The sequence below is a fragment of the Anopheles cruzii genome, chromosome 3 (assembly GCF_943734635.1).
Source record: "Anopheles cruzii chromosome 3, idAnoCruzAS_RS32_06, whole genome shotgun sequence".
In the NCBI taxonomy this organism is placed as follows: Eukaryota; Metazoa; Arthropoda; class Insecta; order Diptera; family Culicidae; genus Anopheles; species Anopheles cruzii.
In genome coordinates, this window is record NC_069145.1 from 16,480,962 (window position 1) to 16,501,745 (window position 20,784).

A 20,784-nucleotide genomic window follows, 5' to 3' on the forward strand; every position below is an offset into this window, starting at 1 on the left:
GAAAGGTCCTCCGGCTATTGTTGTGGAGCCCTCCGTTCGTCGCTCGTTGGGACATTGGGACAGCGTGTGACAGCGAAGCGTGACGTGTGTGTGTGTGGTTGGGGTCAGCACGATTTCAGGGTGAAATGTGTGGTGTAGAACCCTGCAACAGCAAGCAAACACCTCTCTGAATATGGTCCACACCGAACGGTACCTGTCATTTGGTCCAAACCCAAGTCTGCTCTACTAGCTCCATTAGTTATTGAAGTTTCGGTCCTTTTTGACACCGGCGGAATCGAACTCGCGCTGGCGTCTTCTGGGGCTAGTCGGTCACTCTCTAGCTGAAACCTGCACAAGACCCCCGCTGTGGGGACTTTGTTGTTTGTTGGCGTCGACGTCGGCGAGCTCGTTTCCTTGGTTACGCGTTCGGGCAGCTACTGCGCAGCGTTGACGCCCGCCATAAAACCCGAAGGGGGTCCACGAATGGGTCGCAAACATTCCACCAGAGGTCTCGGTTTTGTTTAGTTTTCTGTTCAAATCCCCATTTCCCATCGTCGGGCGTCCATTTTCACACCCCGCGTTTGACGTTTGAGCTTGGGGCAGCTCGATAAGTGGGCGCCGCTTCAGAGTGCATATTTTCTCAAAAGCGCAGCAACCATCGACATCGCTCGAAGGCACCGCAGGAAAATCCAGTCCAGTGAGTGAGTGAGCTGCTGAAGCACGCACGAAATGATGTTCCAGCGATGGCTGCGAGGCCTCGTCTTCGCCAAGGTGAGTGAGAGCTGGGAGCCAACAGTTAGTGGCCGGAGGGTTCACCGCCGTGGTGAAACCGGGAGTGAATGTCAGGGTCTGATTTGAAAATGGGGGCTGGTCGCGGAAATCTGTGCCGAATTTATGATGCTTCCTGACCGGTCCCACTTTCTGCATTCCGCCGATTTCGCTCCTGACGAGTGCGTCGATAAATCTCACTCGTCATCATTATCGGCACCATCATCGCCGCCGCCGCGTTGTTGTCGTGTGCGATCGATCCCGCGGCCAGCCAGACCCGGACCCCAGAAGCCTGCCCAGAAGCCGCGGGCCAACGGGAGTGTAGGGTACTGACGGTCATCAATCAATCGGCATCGGCGGCAGCGCACTTTATCGATTGCAAATCGGTCGAACATTCACCGGCCACGCCACCGCTCCTTGCCTGGGACCCCTGGTTGGTGCCTGGTCGGTCAACAAACATTGTTGCCATCGGTTACCATTACTTTGTTTTCTCGCGTGTGTGCCGTGTAATGTGCCAAAGTCCAAAGTACCGGTCCGTGGAAAGAGGGACAGGACCGCGCGCGGCGTCAACCGTGGCGTTGATGGGATGGTGATGATGATGGGCAGCCCAATGAAAGTCCTTCGCCCGGTCCGGTCCGGTGGGTGAGGTTAGGTTCTAAAAATAGGCCGATGTCGGGGGCGTCAGGGGAATTTATGAGCATTTGTCCATATTTTAGCAGAATCAATAAGGAAGTGGTCAGTGGTCTCGGTCGGCACCGGTTTACAGGATGATTGATCGATGGAACCCGGTTCCCGGTACCGCGGATCATTTATTAGAACGGAGGTTTTTCGCGGATTTTTCGCATCCCAAGTAAGGACTTCTGTGGAACGATTTTCCGGCTAGGTTTCTGCTCCGGGATCGATGCATGCCTCGAACGCGCGACTAATGCATTAATCAAGCCCACGGTCGGTCGTTCGGCGATCGCTCGCTACCTCGCCTAATGCCAATCAATTATGCATTTTCTTCGGTTCCGGGCGCACCACACGCTCGGCCACATTATTCATAAGGCACACGCTGGCTCGTATGTAATTCGCATTTCACCGGTGAAAGCATGTTGCATGCTAATTCCAGCCGCGAAACATTGAAGGCAGGTCCCACTGCTATAAGGCGTAAGCTGCTGCTGTTTGCTATGCGGGGGGCTACCGGTCCCCGGCCGCCACGGTCAGGTTATTGTCGCCCCTGGGGAGGACCACGGCGACGACCTGACCTTTGTTTGATTTCGATACTCAAGTCCGGATTGGCCCCGGTTTTTTTTGCTGGCCCCCCCGCGGGGGATGCAACCGGTGCACCTGATGGCCTTCGTGACTTATCCCTGAAATGTGACTATCCGCAGGCAGCGCAGGTTGCAGGCAGGGAAGGGCCTGCCGCCCGTCGCCTCGCGAGTGCGTTGCGCAGTGTCAGCACAACCCTCGATGAAGGCGGTTTTTCTAACAACGCGGCGTCTTTTTTCTCGTTTTCAGGTGAGGTCGGTGCGCAGGTTGTGGTGAGGTGGTGAAACATCCCTCTGAGTGAGTGAGTGAGGCATCACACGGCATCACGTGAAAGTGTTATTGGGTGAATCTGGCGCCCAGGAGGATGGCTGCCCAGAAACAAGTGTGAAAGTATTGCACCGTCCCGCACCGGTGTGCGTTACAGTTGCAACAGTTGCGTGCAACCATTAGTTAAATGTGACTAACCAGCGATTAGCCAGGGCCGATGGGTAGCCACGGCTGCAACAAGGGGTTGTGGTCCGATTGGCGCATTTTAATCACCCTGGGCTAGGCGTGACGCCGAGAGATGAGGTGGACTATAATTCGAAATGATGGTGTGTGGAGTGGAAAGCATTTAAATGATGGTAGCGCGCCGTAGATAAGGTAACATGACACGATAACGATCAACAACAGCGCATTAAGTGCAGTAAAATTAATTGAAAACCCGAAACGCAACGCTCACCCGCGCGATGCCACGGTCCAGGGAGCAAATGGCTTTGATCAACCTTCTTGTGAGACGACAGGCCCATCGGTCGGGCCTCAATGTCAGCGCTTCGTGAGACCATCCATCTCGTCCTGGGTTCGATTCTCGTTTTCTATAGGAGGCCCCTCATTTCCCCAACTTCGCCCAGATGTTGTGTTTTTGCCGATCAAAAACGAAAACAAATCGAAATTTGTTTCTAAACACCACCATTCGCCATTTTTGTGCAACGAGCACCACCACCACCCGAGACCGGTGTTTGCTTTCTTTCGCCGAAGCGTTGCGTGAGTGCCTTTGGCGAACCGAACCTCGTGGCCAATTATGTTGCTAATCAAAGAATTCGAGGCCCATGGCGCACGGTGTGTGTGTGTGCAGCGAGGCACGCGCCGCACCGCGCTCCTGGGTGTGTGTCTTTCACACCACATTTCGCTTCTTTCTAATTAGATTACGATGGCGCAATCGTGGCTGATCACATGGATCATGGTTAAATTACTTTACAATGCTTCGGTGCATCATTAGACGGCCCGATGACGGCGGGCCGACGACGGGCTTAGGGCGCGCGGTGTGCAGCCAGCCACCCGAAACCAGGTTAACAGCTGGCTGGCGGTTGGCTAGTGAGCCCCAGCGCAGCCCCTAGGCCCTCGACGCCACCGCCGCCACCAGCGCGCTGATTGGATTAGTAAATAAGCTGTTCACGACCGGGTGGCTTCCAATGTTCCTCCGTAACACCGTGCGGTTGTTCACAGATCGTGTCATCCAGGGAATCCAGGCCCGGCTAGGCCCGGCTCGGGCAGGCCAGGAGTAGATGGTTAGCTGTGTTTAATCGCCGCCATTGGTGGTTCGAATAATTTGGGCTTTCTCGCCCGCGGACAAGACGACCAATTAACGCGCTGTGACGGCGACGGCACGGCGTGAGGTGAGATCCACCTGCGGGGCTGCGCATCATCGCATACGCACAATGGACCCGATGGACTCCGTGGACGCCCGTGGCCCGAATCGTTACACAACTAATCTACCCGCGGGGATGCTGTTTAGCTTCTTCTGCTGCGTGGTGAGAAAGTGCTGCACTTGTACTGGAACCGAGTCCCTTGTGTGACGTGTAGCACGTCGTGTTCGATTCGAGCTCCGTGGGACACGCGGAATTGGATAATGTTTTACGTTCGATTAAGCGATTCGATTGCTTCGTGTGATGCATAAAAATTTTTGCATCAAATTAGTCAATCGCTCGGGTGTGAAGGTGCTGGCTTGCGGTTTGACGTATTACGAGGGTGGTTTATGTTTATGGAAACCTTAGTTATAGTAAGCAGCATGGACCGTTCGAGTTGACGAAAGACGAGTTATGTTTGTTGAATAACCATTTGGGGTTAATGAAGAGGTTATTTATTCATTTAATTATTTTTTTATTATGAGAACGAGCAGAGCCGTATTAAGCACTGACCTTACATCTTTCACATAGAAACCGATCGGTGCAGCGCAGACGAATGATTTACGAACAAGTTACCAATGGCTTGCCAGGGATCCCCAGATAAATTGCAATTTTCGAGGATCTAAAAGTGATTTAAAGTGGATCTAAAGAATCCCGTTTGGAGCGACTTAAAATCTTAAAACTCGCTTACGAACATTAGCTTTTTGCTATAAGATTGGCCAGAGGCAGGTAGAATTGGTTTCAGTAATTATTCTAATTCGAGCCAATATTTGCCTCTAATTTATGTTTTTTTTTATTCTATTCAATTTAATCTGAAAAATACTACGAGTAAGCAGAGGATTGGAACCAATTTGTGTCCAGCATGAACTGTTCGATACGCACTCGGCGGTGCATACGGATTATGCTGATAGCATAATGTTTACCCTTTTGTCCATCAAACGCTCGTTTGATCCGCATTGAGCTTCTTCATTGTGGTCGCGTTTTTTTTGTGGCGTCCGATATCCGAACTCACCATATCAGAGAGCATTTGTTTCCGTAGGTGTGTGTTTGCACAAATAAAACAACGACCCGCTGACGCGTGCATTGACTGTGGCACGTTCCGCAGCGCAGCAGATTGCCTGCGTTTCCATAACATCCCTGTTGCTTAGTTCGCCCCTTCAAAACGGGCTAAACAAACATTGTTTAGTATAATAATAAGCTGCCGGCACTGCGCCCTCCGGGGCCAGACAATGTTTGCCGCCGATCGGTCTCGGCCGGCGGAGAGCTTGCTGACAAATCAACACAGAGAAACGCAGTCCACGGGGACGCGACCCGTCACGAGCATCCCATAAAAGGCTGGGGGTTGGCTTAATTTGTTTCACCTTTTCCAGTGCCACCGGGTTAAAAATGCTTCCCTTTCACCGCCCGCCCGGGGTGTTGCATCATAACGCGACGCCAACATCGAAAATGCATCGCAACATTTCTATTTCGGCGGAGGGTTGGCCGGGCCACCGCGTTTATGGTTGATGTGTTTCCCGTGTTCGTGTGTTTTTTTGGAAGGTGTCCGCCGAAAAGAGCACCCTAATCGGGGGGGCCAAGATCTCGCTGCGGGAGGAAGCCAATTAATTGCCTCCTTTGTGGCGCTATCTGTCCGATTGTCGTCACAAATTACGCCGGATAAGCATCGATTTTTGGTGTTTGTTTCGTCTGTGGCCGCGGACTCTCACCCTCTGCCCGGGCCGGTCAGTCCGGAATCCGATCCGGAGGCTCGCGTGTGAGTAGATTAGTGTTTACCCGGGTTTTCTTTTATGTGTGTGTGCTGGTTGATCGACGATCCATTTCAGATAAATTATGCTGACGAACGTGTTAAGTAACGAAACTGATCCGCCGGTGCTCGGCTCGGCTCGGCCGTGTTATGCTGGGCGACCGGTTCGGCCCCCTAACTCGCCGTTTAACGGTTTGGTGCACCGCTTCGCTTCCTTCCGGTCCGGTTAAGGGACCTTTGAGTTGCAACATTGTAATCAAAACGCATTCGAACCGTTTCTATGCTGGACTCCGTTAGTCGATCGGTGGCTTTCGGTGATTTTCGAGCGAGAGTTGTCGAGCAGCGTTCACCACCCCTTGGCCTCCCCAATCAACGGGCAACTATTTATTGCTCTTTAATTACAACCGACCGAAAGCCAAAGGCCCCAAACCGGCCCTAATGCCTCGGCAGCACAATTTCGCTCACTTTCCTGCGCTGTAGCCAACGCGGAACCACGATGGCCACTGGCCGACCGATGAGCTTGGGATCTTTATTTGACTCTGCCGATGCCGCCAGATGGGGGTGCAGGCGTATGTGTGCGGGAGTATGATGTGTGGGTTGTGGGGTCTGCACGCCACCACTTGGTCCGTTCGGGTGGCGGGAGTCTTTTCGCGGGATCCGCGCCGCTGCCGGTTGGCTAATGAGACGGATAAAGTCAAACGGTGATTTGGTGCGCATGTGTGGGGTCAACGTTATTAGCGGCCGGTAATTCCGGGTGCCTTGGGTACCGGGCACCTTGTGGCTGATTTAAGATATTACCCCGAACCGCGTTAAGCGTTTTCATTGACCTGGATGGTGGAGAGCATTTATCTGTCTGTCAGGCGGTTACGTGTCTCGTTGAACCGCTTTGCACGTTGGTGATTCAATTAGCATGCAAAAACGGTTGAAATTCTTTCCTAGCTGAGATACTGTCTGGTGTTCCACTAATTATTTTGTATGTGCCAAATTCCTTCTTTTTTATCGTTTGTTTTTCAATTAGTTTGCAGGTTTGCAGCTTTCCTTTCCGTTTAATAACAATGTTTGGTCCTGTTTTTCGTAGATTCATGTTGTCTTTTTTCGTTTCAAACTTGTTTTATACTAAGTTACAAGTTTGATTTTGTTTTTTGACTTTTTTCTACTATAATTGGATGGCGCCTAGGTTCCGCCTGTACTTAGTTGTACCCTGTGACACCCAATCACCGAAGCCCTGACGTAGGAGGTTGTAAAACGAAACACAATGTCTGTCACTTAATAGTTCCTTGACAACAAACCACGCAGCTCTACGGATAAAGGACACCACCGACGAAGCGCGGCGCGTACAAAGGGCAAAAGTAATTTCACGAGCGCAACGAAGCGCGTTTTGCCTCTGCTGGCGCATGCCAAACAGAGGCCCTAAGTCAGCGGGTTGGCCATTTTTCTCTTCATCCGAAGCAGGTTTTTGGCGAAAAATGTTCGCCAACAGAGCGCACAGATTATGTCACACGTGTCGGAGTGCGTCGTTGTCGGTGTTAGAAAGTAGTTTGTATGTTGCGGTTGCTGTAGAGTTACCCCGTACCGACAGCAGATTGGCCCAGGAGATCCTCAGGTGCCGGTTGACGGCAGACGCACCGAACCGGCGGGCCAACTTGGGAGTACTTTGCTCTCGGGCGACGACGCCACCACAAATTGAATTCAAAATTAGCCAATCAAAACCCAAAACACAGAAACAATAGAGAGCCTCGCATGACATGAATGAGCTGAAGCTGTGTTAGCGCCGGCGAAAATACCCCTTTTTTACCCAACGCCAAACGTTGGCGTTTAGATTCTGGTTCGGATCTTTACAGGCACAAAACTGCCAGCGCAAAAACGCTTCTCCCTGTTCGGTTCAAGCATGGCCTCCGATTAATGGCCGTCGTTTGCGGGTGATTACGATTGTGGCAAAACTGTCAATCACCACCAGGCTGTGAAAGGGTGTATGATGTAAAAAGGTGGCCAAATGTTGCCAGGAGCCAGCCAGTGTCAGGAGCTGGTCTCCGCGATGCTGGACCACTCCGAGGTCTCGATCGGACGCATGCAAACGTCAAACAATAACGAGGTGTCAATATTTTGACACGACCCGAAGTGCTGCACTGCCCTGAGGGTTGCATAATCCCGGGAATTCAGAAATGCACACACGCATCGGTCACGTGCCAAACACTACGGTCCACTTAAACATTCCGTAATCGTCCGTCCGCCGCGGCCGATTATTGGAGAGTGCAAATTCGGTGGAAATTGTCAAACGGATCCTCGGTGCTCCAGGCCAACCCCGACCGCCGTGTGGAGAGTATTTAATTACGGAAAGTATGGCCAATCGGTTACCAGCACGACGATTGCCCGGTTCACGCTTGCGAATTGTAAACGTTTCGTTTTGCGTTGACCAGCCGCCAATCGGCGCCTAATCGAATTCGTTCGCCACAAACGCCACGGTCCGGATGATTGGTGATTAGGCTGGCTGATCACTTGATAATAATGGCGCCGTTGCCGCTCCGGAACCATGGGCAGGTAATTTCGGTTCGGTAATTTCATAATTTAGCCAGATTAAATAATGTTGCCCCGAAACCGATCGGAAGTGGCTCGGCTCCGGGAGCAGACGGTTCGGACTCTTGGATTGGCCACAACAATTCCTGTTCCAACAACAAGCAGGTCTTGAAGAGGTTTTGAAGCCATTAAAATGGGAGTTCGTAAAGCCTCGATGAAATGGGCTTCGAGTGCAAGAATTGTTGTAATTGAAATACTACGCTTCACGCGATTCCAACGACTTTTTGGACAGCCCTCTTCCGAATGGCTTCAGTTATGAATATCATCCCCGTGGGGCCAAAGCACGGAACGACATGATGCCTGCGTGGTTCCTGCTCTCTTTAAGTGCTCCCCATTCTCGTTAGCAAGCCACAAAAGAAGCCATTCGGTCATAATTAAATGTCTTAGACGGAGACCGCGGCGGTCGGACTCCGGGCGGCGGTGGCGGATATTGCGCGGTAAAACACGGTGCCATTTTATGCTGTCCATTTACTTCCAGCCCGTGCCGTGCCGTGTCATGGCGTGCTCTCGGCCCCGTTCGCCGAAACCAAAAACACAACATCCAGTCCACGAGCGAATTTGCGAATCACTCGATCGATCGATCGATCGAAACGTGATCGATCTGTTTCCCTCGGTTTTTGTCTTCCCTCCCTGCTGGGGGGCCCCCATTGCAATTTTACAGTTCCGTCTGCCGAGCCGGGCAGAGTCAGCCGTTTCCGCTTTTTAGACAGCGTTTCGCGGCGTGACGTTTTGCGTGACCAATATGAAGGACCGTTAGCCAGATCGATCGACGCCGATCGAAGGGGGCCTGACCGCAATTTCCGGTCTCACTTCGGCCAAAGTCTTGGTTTCGTTGTCTCAGCCGCAGCGATCGGCCGGCGTAGAACGAGGCGAACGTCCCGATCCCGACGATGCTTCAGAAGACCATCGCCATCTTTCGAGCAGGACGAAGCGGGACCGGGTTGCGTAATGGTACCACGCGCATATGAAGTGTCTTTCGGATGCGGTAATTCGGGGAAAGCATCAAGTGCCCATCGAGCGAGGGCGGCCAGCGAGTCGATGGTGCTCCGGGGTGAAAGTATCGGGGACCGGGAGAATACATTAGCGTCGTGCGTTGGTGAAGTACACTCGCGTGGTTTGTTGTCTGACGAAACAGCCTTCAGCTGATCGACGTTTCATGGCGCGACTTCGCAGACCGAGGGCTTTTTCGTGGGTAGCGCTACTTGGCCGACAACGGAGCCAAAGAGAAGGATCAATGTTGAGTGTCCGACAACTGACAGCAAAGCGTCCGACCCACGTTTTGGAGTTAGAAAGAACGACGCTGGCCGAGGACGACGTGAGCCACCGAATTGTTCCTCTCGCGGTCCGATCCGCTGACAGCAGCAAGGTAACGAAACAAGGATGATGATGATGACGCCGATCGGACGCAATTACACTGTCGGTGGTGGCGGCGGCGGTATGTGTAATTGCAGCCACCGATCGTTACCGTCCGCTAGTTGACCAAGATTCGGACGGGGAATTTTCGGTTAAGGTTATTGGACCTGTGTTGGGGCTCACCTTCTCAAAATCCCGCACCCTTCGACGGACGGAAACGGAATCTAAAAATGATCGGTTCTCCATCGGTGAAAAGCCACCGATGCCAACGTGTCGTAAGATGGCCACGTCCGAGGCGGCCGCTCTAGACATGTCAAACATCTTCGTGCCCGTTTCTCGGCCCGTTGTTGTGATTTCTGGTGATACTTTGGCCGGAATCCCCAATTGCTACTGCGAACCCCGCAGGCCAATTTTCAGTCGACTAATGCCGTCCAGGAGGGCCGCAACGGGCCGAGCACAATTACCGAATAGTCCTCAGGGGGGAAACAGGGGGCCCCGTACCTCCCGGTGTCCCTGTGACGTGCGCATCCAACCGATGAAAGGCCCGATAAAAATACGTTCGAGAGATGCCGATTAGTGCGAAAGCCTCGACGTTCGAGTGACGTCGATTCGGTTTCACTTTCGCCCGGTTCCGTTGCCGCCGCCGCCGCCGCCGATCGCCACCGCCGATCGAGTCGCCGGCGTTCCGCACAAATCGTCATCACGTTGCCGTTCCGTTCGTATGTGGCCGCTCGCTCGGAAGAAAGTGATTTATGGGATTCGTTCCGTTCCGGAGCCCACGATAACGATAGCCGCCGACTGCGATGAGTTTCGTGCGCGAAGGATGGTGGCAATTATGAGGTTGAGGCTGTGTTTTGCGTGTGTTTTTTCTGCGAGATCGCGCTTGGAGTACAGGCCACACGGGGGATGTGATCGCGTTGCATAAGGCGCACTCGGTGCTATCCTATAGGGTGGTGCATCTAGTGTTTGGATTCCGACGATATCGGGGCGCGAAATATCGATCGTCCCGTAGAAACCAAATGTCGTTCACGTTTTCAGCTTCAATTCGTACTCCGAAGAACCAATCAGCCAACCAGTTTCTCGGTAGCGTCACTCGTTGCTCGGGTGCATTGGTTTCTCTTACACGAACTCCTCTCACCACATTGGAAATAACTTTATAATAGTTCTAAATTTTTCTGCCAGCGTATAGCGTCACACTTCGTAATTGTCAAAGTTTTGACTAAATGTTTATAATTTCCAGAATAAAGTTTGACGTTTAGAAAGTCAAGTAGTCGGTTAAAAAGTTGAGTTAAAATCCAAACACTTAATGTATCACCCTATACATTTCAACGGCTCAGCTCTCGGGAGCGGCAGCCATGTCCCGTGCCGTGCCGGTGTTCGATCGATCGGGTTCGGGGTTAATCGAGAGAGAGATTGAGCATCGAAAGGATCATCGGATGGAGTCTGCAGATCGATCGACAAGTGAAGGCTCCTCAGGACTCCGTCGAATTCCCCCAGATAATCGAACGCTTGACGCCCAAGAACCCTCTCCCAAGTTGACGGTGACGGCAAATGCCGGGTTCGGTAATCGTACCGAGCCATGCCCGGACATGCCCGGAATTCCACCGTCTCCTCCCAGCCTTCCTCAACTTGGGCTGGGGATAAATCATGCCACCGTCCTTAATGACTGTCCCCCGGCACTCTCCGCACCCCCCTTATCACCCTCCAGGTCTGGTGCGGTGCGTGAGCCTCGGCCTCGGTCGTGGGCCTCAATTTATGCAAAAGCACCCCCACCAGGACCCCCTCACATATGGCAAAAGAAATTGCGAACTGCCCACACAACTTTCACTCGGCACCCTGTCACCTGTCACCCGAGTCCGGGCCCCAGAGATCCAGAGGGACCTACGTCAGCACAGCTCCCCACTTTTGTGGGTCGCCCAAAAGTTCGAACAAGTTCAATTTTCCTTTCGATCCGTGGCTCACCGGGGCTCTCGGAATTAACTCTCCGTTTCGTTGCGGTCGGCAGGTTGGCCGGTGGTCCGGTCCGGTCCGGTCCGGTCCGAAGGCACGACTTTGACTTCGAGTCACGCAATCTTTTATCACTTTCTCACCGTTTCAATATGGATCGGAGGTCGGTCAGCGTTAGTTGGTGTGGAGCCCCCCCTGGGAGACCCGGGAGATTAAACACTAGCGGTCCCCGTGGAGCTCTGCACATTGCGCGGCGTGCAGTGCGTCGGCGCAATGTAGACGGTGCGATGCAGACACTGTTACATAAATTTTTCCCGGCCAAGCCGGAACCCAGTGTTGGGTTGTCGGCTTTGCGGGATATTGGAGCGACCGTTGGTGGCGTTCATCCCACGCACCACGCACCTTCCCGCACACGTCAGCCACATCACAGCGTCGGCGGCGGCGAACGTTTCGGGGCGAGCATAAAAAGGCGACGGCCCAGGTGACAGGTTGCTGAGTGCTGGAGCAGAGCCCCTGGCGGTCTCGAACGCAGAGCCCGGCACCGTTGAAAACCTGTGAAAAGAATCGCTCTCCCCCTCCCGGCACCGCGTCAAAAACCGGTTCCAGTGTAGCGTCCATTGTGTAAGGGGAAGGCGGAAAGTAAGAAAGTGGCCTCCAGAAGTGGCTCGCGATGCACGCACGCCGGCAGAGGAGCGCCGTAATCATGATCATTGCCCGGCGCAATGGCGACAGCAAATGGCTTATGCGCTTTGGAAGCGCATAAGCGTGGCCCGTTTGGGGGAGGGACGGAGTGGGCCCGATTAAAAGTTCAATGTCTCTTTTTCTGGCCTCGCCTCGCACCGGTTTTGGGGCCGCACCCGCTCGAACCAGCAAGAATGTCCAGCCGGCCGGCTGGCTGCTCGGGAAGGATTATTTCGATTATCACAAGCGACCCGGGGGCGCGCCGCGTTTTGGGCCCAGACCTTACTGACCAGGTACTAACGGACTCTTTTTTCTCATCTTCGTCCCGTTTCAGATGCGAAAATTGCGTGAGACAGAATCATGTAGCGGCACCATTAGCAAGTGTAACAGCAACCACAGCATCCAATCTGTCGACGCCGATTACGAACAGCTGGAAACGAGAGAAACGCTGGAGCTGACGATTGTCACGGCAACGACAACGACGGAAGTTGTGTCAACCGCGGCTGGCAGCGACTGTCACCCGAATCGGAGATCAAACGGTCGGCCGGAGCCGGCCGATTTACTAGGAATAGCCACGACGACGTACGGCAACGATGAGGCTCCACAGCCAGCGCTGGTAGGTCTAGGGGACCGGTAGGGTTGGTGGAGTCCCGGTGGTCTAATAACGCCCGGCTTGCCTTCCATTCCACAGCCGTACGAATTACCCCAACGAACCATGGAAGCTCACAGCGATGACAACGACCCCATTAGTAGTAACAGCAGTAGCAGTAGCAGTAGTAGTGCCAGTAGTGTAGAAACGAAACGCCTAAGTGTATTAGCGAAACAATCAACACCTCCCATCGACTGCCGGGACCCGTCGCTCGGATCGGACACGGATTCGGCCCTGTCCTCGATGAGCCCGCAGCCGAGCAGCTTCGAACCCGCGGAACCGGTGACGGATCCGTGGCAGGTGTGCGGCGGGGGAGACGGCGGCGGCGACGCCACGGTGAAGCTGACGCGGATAAAGACGCAGCTGGACGAAATGCAGCACCGGTATGGGTCGCTCGGGCAGGACTACGCCGCCGCCAAGGATCAAATCGATCGGCTGGAGCGAGAGCTGCTGAAGGTATGACTGCGCTGAGAGGGGTCGCCCACCATGAACTAACCTGTACCCCGCGATTCCTGTGTATTTTCCATTCCCCACAGGCCACGAAAGAGACCCATGAACTGCGCGAACAAAACGAACTGCTCGAGTTCCGCATAATCGAGCTGGAGGAAAGCCATGACAAGGTAAGCGGAGACACACACCCAATCCCGTTAGTTGCTATTAGTTTCGTACAGCTGACGTACAGGTGGCGCTAGCTGCGGAAGAGAAATGGTGCTCGAATAATGCTCGATTAGCCGTGTTTCTAACCGATTCCCGTCCGAATTCGGAACAACAAATCGGTTCACTAAACTAGTACATTTTTCTCGCAGTAAGCAGAATTGGCCAAGGTTTTTCAAGTCTTGAAGTGTAAAACGAATGTGCGAGCGTTCGGTTCCTTTTTTTGGCTGTGCTTTTTCCTGTGCATCGTACATTAAGCGGCCACGGGCCGGCCCGACGGTGGACAACTCAATCTGTCACCAACGGAACGGGTTCCGATTAATCATCTACCACCGTAGCCCGTAACTTTCGGTTGCTGAGGGTCACCGGAATCGGCCGTAGTTGGGGGCGCCACCAGTACAGCAGCTGGGTGTGTTAAGCCGGTCCCCCCTAACGGCGGGGGGGGCCTTGGGCGAATAATTGGATTACGAATCGGACCATAATTCATGGCCGGGAGACCGGGTCGGGTTGGCCCCAGGGGCCGCAGGAATGAATTAGATCAGGTTTCAACATTTTTCGTACCGATTATGCCGTTTTGTCGGGAGCCCTGGCTGGCCACTATTGGCCCGAAATTGATTGATTTGGCGGATGGCGACTGTTTTGGATGGTAAAACAGTCGACTCTGGGACACACATGGGGAGTGAAAGCAAAAAAGAAGTAGTTTACACGCTACCGTTGCTACACTGCTCGAAAATGTTGCGCATAAACTGTATATTTAGTATCCTTCATTAACTCGCGCGCGAACATTCGCGTTTTATGATGTTAATTTTATAATGATCCATTTTTATCGCCAAAGTGCCCGTGCCAGGCACATTATTTGTTAGTGGCCACTTTGGAACGTTAGAAGACCGGGCCGGAGCTCAACATTCCTTCGAAACGCCCGTTTTCAACGCTCGATTAGCTTTCCCCACTCGAGAGGGCGCCGATCACGATCCCATGCTCGATCACGCACCGCCTCGCTGTTGTTTATGTTGCGCGGTGTTTATTCGGTGAACATCATCCCGAACTCGAAATCACACTCGAAACTCGACGCGACGCCAAAACTGGCCACACTTAACGCCTCCACAAATCGGCCGGCGCAACAATGTCTCGCTGTCGGTGTCGGTCTGTCTGTGTTTGTTGTGCAGGTCGAGGGTGTTGATTATTGATTCCAGATCGCCAACAAAACACATCAAGGGTTCCCGGCCTCCCCGAGACAGCTCACGGGGATGGTTTCGCGTGGTCCTCGCGTGCCGTCCAGCGGCTGTCAGTGACTAATCGATCTCAAACACACGCGCACACCGAAAGGTGGTGCCCGGTTTGCGGTTTTTCTCACGCCGTCGAGTGGCTGGCCAGCAACATTTTATGCTGCTGACCATGGGGCGCGGTTGGCCCGAATGAATGAAGTGCCCGCGGCCGGGGGTGGATGTGTCGCGTCGATTGATTCCTGTTGTTTGTCCCGCCCGAACGACCAACCGACCGACCGCCTGACTGGGTGTCCCCAGCATAATGATCGGTAAAGTCTAGGCTCCGCGATATTTATTTATCGTACACAGGTGTGCCAGACGGCCAGCGAGCCTGGGCCAGGCCAGGATTAGTCATAATTTAGCCCCAGTCGACTCGGGCCCGGCCCCGGACACACTATTGACACAGGCTGTTCGGACGGAGCGCCGCCCAGCAGTCGGACATTCACTACTTTGATCTTTGACGGGCCACGGGGCACGCTAATGACAGCGCAGATGGCGGCCACGTTCGCCGTGGCCGTGTGTGCGTGTGCGGCCGGTTCGGTTCGGTTCTGGGAGGTTTGCGCGTTTCGATCGCGCAAGATTTATGGAACGGCCGGGTCCCGCCGTCGGGCGCCTGCGAACCGTCGTTGCTGGTAGTTGCTGGTGGGGCTTATTGTAAGCGTTCACTAATTAGTCACTTAGTCGCAGTCGTTCAGCGGGCCAGCCGCGCGTCCAGGGCCGCCCGTTCTGGAGTGACCGGACCGGAGGGTGGGTTATCCATCCACCAATCGAACAATGAGCCGGAGCTCAAAGATACAATAGACAGAACGCCATTTCGTTCTGCTTTAAATCGATTCACATTTTGTTCGTTGCTTCCGAAGGTGGAAACACCATTTCGGATTTATGGTTTTACTGAGGGTGTCATAAAAGTCGCCCGCGGCGGCACGGGCGACCATCATCATCATGTGCTGGTTCTAGGAAGTAGCAGCTACAGGCCTACATAATAAATTCTCACCCAACAGCCGTTGGCGGGCAGTCAGATCGTGTCTGCTCTGCGCCAAGGAGGTCACCGGTCACAAGCTTATCATACCGGTGGCCCCACCGAGTGTGGGAAAGAATAGCGATTACCTCGGGTTCCACTGGCGGATGACCTTCTTCGCTCCAAAACGGGGCTCCCTACCGTGCTGTAAGCAGCCATTTTTAATAAATAAAAATATAAATAAGTTTCACATAATTACGCACGCGGGATGCTACCGCCGAGCTACAATTTATTCACCTTATTGCCCTCGAAGCTACGCAGGAAGGCCTCTGAAACCGTTCGCCAGACATACCTAACACCTTCAACTTGATCTTCCTTTTTACTGGTGGATTGCTGTCACAAGTCCCACAAGTTCGTTTGGCGTTTAGCGAATAAATTACGTATCATCGCGCAGCACGATGTGAAATTATGTACAATACTGTTCAAACATATTAAAAATACCCCCTTCTGCTCCCGATCTGCTTCCGATGATGATTGATGATCGTTCGTTGATCGTGCTTCGGCTTTCGGTGGAAAACCGTTGGCCCGACGACGCCGCTGCTCGCGCCAGAAGTCGTCCATACTCATGATCGTTTACTCGAACTCGCTTCCGTGCGATCGCGCGGCAGCCACGGGGAAAGGGAATGGTGGCACCAATGGAACGCGGGGTCGCGCACATGGTCCGCTTCGGGCGCATGTTGACGCGCGGTTCGCGCGCAGTTGCAAGCTCGATTGCGCGGGCGTCGGTCGGACTCGGTTTGGTTTCTTCGCTCCGCTCCGCACTCGTTCGCGTTCGCTCGTGTTTCCTTCGTTTCGTCTTCTGCTCCGTTCTGCTCCGTACGCATAAACAAACGGTCCGCGTTCGGTCCCGCGAAACGATGAGGTTCGTTGCCGGTGTCGGTGTCGTTGAAGTCTTTCGATCCGATGCGGCCCGCTGCTTAGTTTTCGGTGCCGCGGCGTGAAATCCACCCATCACGGGGAACGGACGCCAGCCTGCCTGCCCGGGGATCCCCGATCCCCTGCCTCGGAGGCTCGGAGATCAATCAGCGCGAAAGTTCGCGTTTTAATTGCCGCTGACAATGATTGATACTCCGCTTGGCGCTCCGTTCCGCGCTCGCCAGTGGTTCGTGAGAGCGATCGAGTCCACGAATTGAGGGTGATCGCCGTCGGCACGGCAGCATCACCGGACGATCAATACTAGATCGCCAGACAGACCCGGGGCGGACACGGACGGGCCAAAGAAGGGCACTCCTATCTTGATCTCGGCGTCCAGCTGGCGTCGGCCAAACCGAGCTTGTGTGTGTGTGTGCGTGTGCGTTTGGTGATCAACATCTTCGTCAGTGGCTCTAGTAGCAGTCGCGGGACAGCTTAGCAGTCGGGATCGGTGTCAAACGCTCCGATAGGACCCACGGGCCGGCACTTTTGGGCGGGCCGTAAAATATGGGTTTTGTGTGTGCGTTTGTGGCTCAGCGAAAGTTACGATCGTCGGGCTGCGTGTGTGTGTGTGTGTGTAGATGAAGAAGATGTGTGCCGGTTGCCGGGGTGTTAAAACACATTAACGCCGACGCCGACTGGCTTGGCACTGGGAGAGTGATTAGTAGTGATCCTGTTTTAGTGTCCCATAGCTGGGTGGGCGTGAAGAACTCACCAAATGCTGTCACGTGTCGTGCGGGAGGAGTGAAACCGAAGTCGAGCTATTTTACCCGCCTGCCGAATGGTATGTGTCGCTGTTGGCCGTCGCTAATTGCTCCATAAATTAGCCTCTTTAGGTGTCAGTCCACAGTCGATTGGAAGGGTTCGACCCGTTTGATTGTCTATCGATCGACACTGGTTCAAGCATTGTTGATGCGCGCTTTCGCAGTCGCTAACCTAGCAACACATCGATCAACAGTTCCGGGGACTGGCATGGAAACCGCGTCATTGCGATCAGTCTAGTCTAAGTCCAAGTCTTATTCATAAAGATGATATCCATCAAGAACCAAACACAATCATTCTTGTGCCGCTCAAATATTTTAATACCTTCTTTTGTAGAACGTTTTATCTTATTTGCTTCAAAATAGACCTCAGATTCAGAGATAACCTCTTTATTCGTACGAAATTTCTTACGGAATGTGGGAGCAATTCGAAGTTCAATTCATAATGCTGTACTCACTCAATACTCACTGTTGATGGTGCATTTCTCTTCTCAAAACAGTCGATGAATATTACACCACGTTCATCCAAAATACCGAGACCATAACATTTCCAGCCGATTGTTGTGCTTTCGACGAGGTTCACCAGTTACATTCCACTCAGATGACGATCGTTTTGATTCCGAAGTGAAGTGATGGATCCGTGATGAAGTGAAGTGATGCATCAATGTTTCGTCCATTGTCATATATCGACGCAAACATTTCAGTTTGTTACGTTCAAACATGGCCAAGCACTGTTCAGCATAGCCAAGACGTCCTTGGTCAACAGTGAGCAAGCGCGGCACTTTTAATAAACGGTCTTTTGATATCTTTACAATGTTAGCTAACTGACGCAACTTCACTTTTCGATCCTTCAGAAGGATTTTGTGGATTTTTTTAAATGTTTTCTGGCGTTACTGACCTCATTTGGACTCGTCCATTTCATTCTACTGCGTTTGCATTGTTGTTTCTGATGGTTTTCAAGTCATTGCTTCGCTTGTACGGTATCTTTTCTCATCAAGAAGCTGTGTAAAATTATTGTAACACGAAATATGTTCTTTGAAAATATACAACGTTACCGGCAATCTTATGAGGTCAACTGAGGGCAAAAATCAAGTAATCATTTTGGAGTCCATTTTGGTGATCGCACTACCTTCGAACGTCAGCGATCTTATTCAACGTCGCTTCTGCAGAAAAATATTCGGGGTCTTTAATGATGATCTTTTTGACCAAAACTTCTTATTGGAATATCCCTCAGTGTCCCTGAGTGCGATGTAGTGCGCCTTCAGGTGTGTCTCGAGCATCGATTAACAACTTTCCACGCGAAATGAGCTCACGAAGCAAAACGGAACGATTTTTGCGGACCGATCCGATATCATTATCAGACCAACGATGGTCGGCGCCAATTCGTGGTATTCGATTCGAAAATTGCACTGTGTGGGACTGTATTTGCCAAACCTTTGCCCCGGGGGTTTGCGACGTTGTGCGGGGCACGCTTTCTTCTGTCGGCCGTCATTGCGCCACCCGCAAATGCAAATGGCCATCATTTTCCACTCTAATATCTCAATCCAATTCACGTCTCCGACGAAGACAGGGACGAACCAGCGGGTGAGCGGGGCGAGGCATCTATTGGTAAGCGGTAGGGTCATGATCTTGCTCATAAAGCACGAGGTGTACATTTCGGAACAACGCGGAGCCGATCACAATGGGCGCCGCGAAGAAGAGGGCGAAAATCCGCTCACTCCGTCGTTCGGTGCTGACCTTCGGCGGTGTTGCCTGCATGACCCACCGTGTTCTGTGGCTCTTAATTTTGTGGCCCCCTCCTGCGTCCGTCCGTGTGTGTGTTCTATGGTCTTGTAGCGCCGCCGTCGCCGCCGTCACCGGAATGGTAGGCAAATCGGGGGCCTCGAAGTACACTTTGGCCGCGGGCGCACAATTCGTTAGATCCAATTTTATGATTTCACCCTTTTTACCACTCTCCAAGTGGCGGTGCATGAAATGGCTCTGGCTGTGGCCCCAAGGCCCGACGGCTCGACGGCGAAGCAGCCACCAAAAACAGATCGTCTCACGACTTTAAGCCGTCGTGGCCGGTGACCATCGGCTTTTGGTTGGGGCAATAATTATTTCGGTACGCTGCTTTCGGAAGCCGGTGCCACTCGGTGCCCGATCGCCGTGGTGCGCCCCAGAAAAGCAACCGTCTTGGGACGGAGGAACGGCTGGCTGGGGGATTTCGTGACGACATTACGAGGCACTGGCAGGCGCCAGAACCCTGCGCGCGGGAGTCTCGCGACGGATTCAGTAGCGAGATAACAAAATAGTTCACCACGCCCCACCACAGATGGCACCCCCGGAGGGGAAGTGGAACCCACACCGGAACAGCGGACTGACAGCCAACAAAAGACCATAAAAATTCTTCATCACATATCTCCGTGGGCAGCGCGGAACGAGAATCATAAATAAAAACATAAATTAACGAATTACGCGCACCGCCGCCGACCGCTGACCGCCGAGTTCCACGCCCTACTTCCGAGGTGGGGGTCCCGCGATGCGAAGGACCCTGCCGGACCGAACCCGGCCGGAGCTACCGTATCTGCGTTCGCTGACTGGCCTGGCCCGGCCCGGGGTGATAGCTGGGAAATGGAGCCCTTTTTGTTGCGCGCCAGCCGACGAGCGGGTCGGTGACATGGTGCGCGTGCGTGAGACTTGCCGCGCGGTGCGTTGCGTGTGCCCCGCACGGTGCAGGCGCACGCACGCACCGAAAGATGCGCCCAAACCGATAATTATCGGAGTCCAAGACCGAGCCTGAGCCAGTTAACCAGTGGGAACGCTGCGCGCGTTGGGAAAATCCACGACCGTGACAGCTAAAGCCAGCAGCAAACACCGGCAGAAAGTGTAGTTGAACGACCCGACCGGATTTGTGTACCATTTCGCACGCAGGCCATCCGTTCGATTCGCAACGGGAACAGCTACAGCAATACTTGTCGGCGTCCAAAGTGACGTTTCTGGAAGCTCCAGAAGGGGGGGTTCTTATCGGCGAAACAAGACGCAAACAGTTCTGCAGGCTGACAAACGATCGTAACGGTAGCGCAAGCAACGAACCCTTCGGGGAACGTTTGTTTCTGCGCGTTTCGGTTGATCAATCAACCGAAGCATCAACTTCGGTTGTTGGAGCGTGTGAAAGGATCATATTTTTCTTGCTGTGGCCGGAAAAGTCCGTTAAGGGGGGACTCTGAATGTTTTCAAACTGAAAAGAACATAAAATATCTCGTAGAAATGGATTTGGTGTCATTATCAAGCCCTGTCAAGGTCCGTCTATTGTTATTCTTCGATCGAAGCAGCAGTTGTTTAGGTGGTTTTATCCTAAAAGGAGCGTCCAAAGTGTTCTCGCGTACGCTTACCGGCTCCGATCTTTTGTTTCTCTGCCTTAAACCCATTCGTTAATCGAATTATTTGTCCTAGGACAGACATGGCAGATAGGAGTTACTATCTGACAGTGGAGGCCTCAAGAGAAGATTGTGTCCGGCAATAAGAGTTTTCGACAGAGTGGTGCCAACTATTGTAAGCGATCAAGATCCGGACGGACCTCAG

General features: G+C 53.1%; 1 protein-coding gene across 3 annotated transcripts in view; it reads left to right on the top strand.

Moving 5' to 3' along the window:
• The window catches only part of LOC128275344 (uncharacterized), a 73,672-nt gene that overhangs the window by 47,758 nt on the left and 5,130 nt on the right, over window positions 1-20,784 (top strand). For all 3 annotated transcript variants that reach the window (XM_053013815.1, XM_053013817.1, XM_053013816.1), the window contains exons 6-8: window positions 12,296-12,577; window positions 12,653-13,066; window positions 13,147-13,230. In XM_053013815.1, coding sequence (XP_052869775.1) covers window positions 12,296-12,577; window positions 12,653-13,066; window positions 13,147-13,230 — 780 coding nt within the window. The remainder of the gene's footprint in view (window positions 1-12,295; window positions 12,578-12,652; window positions 13,067-13,146; window positions 13,231-20,784) is intronic.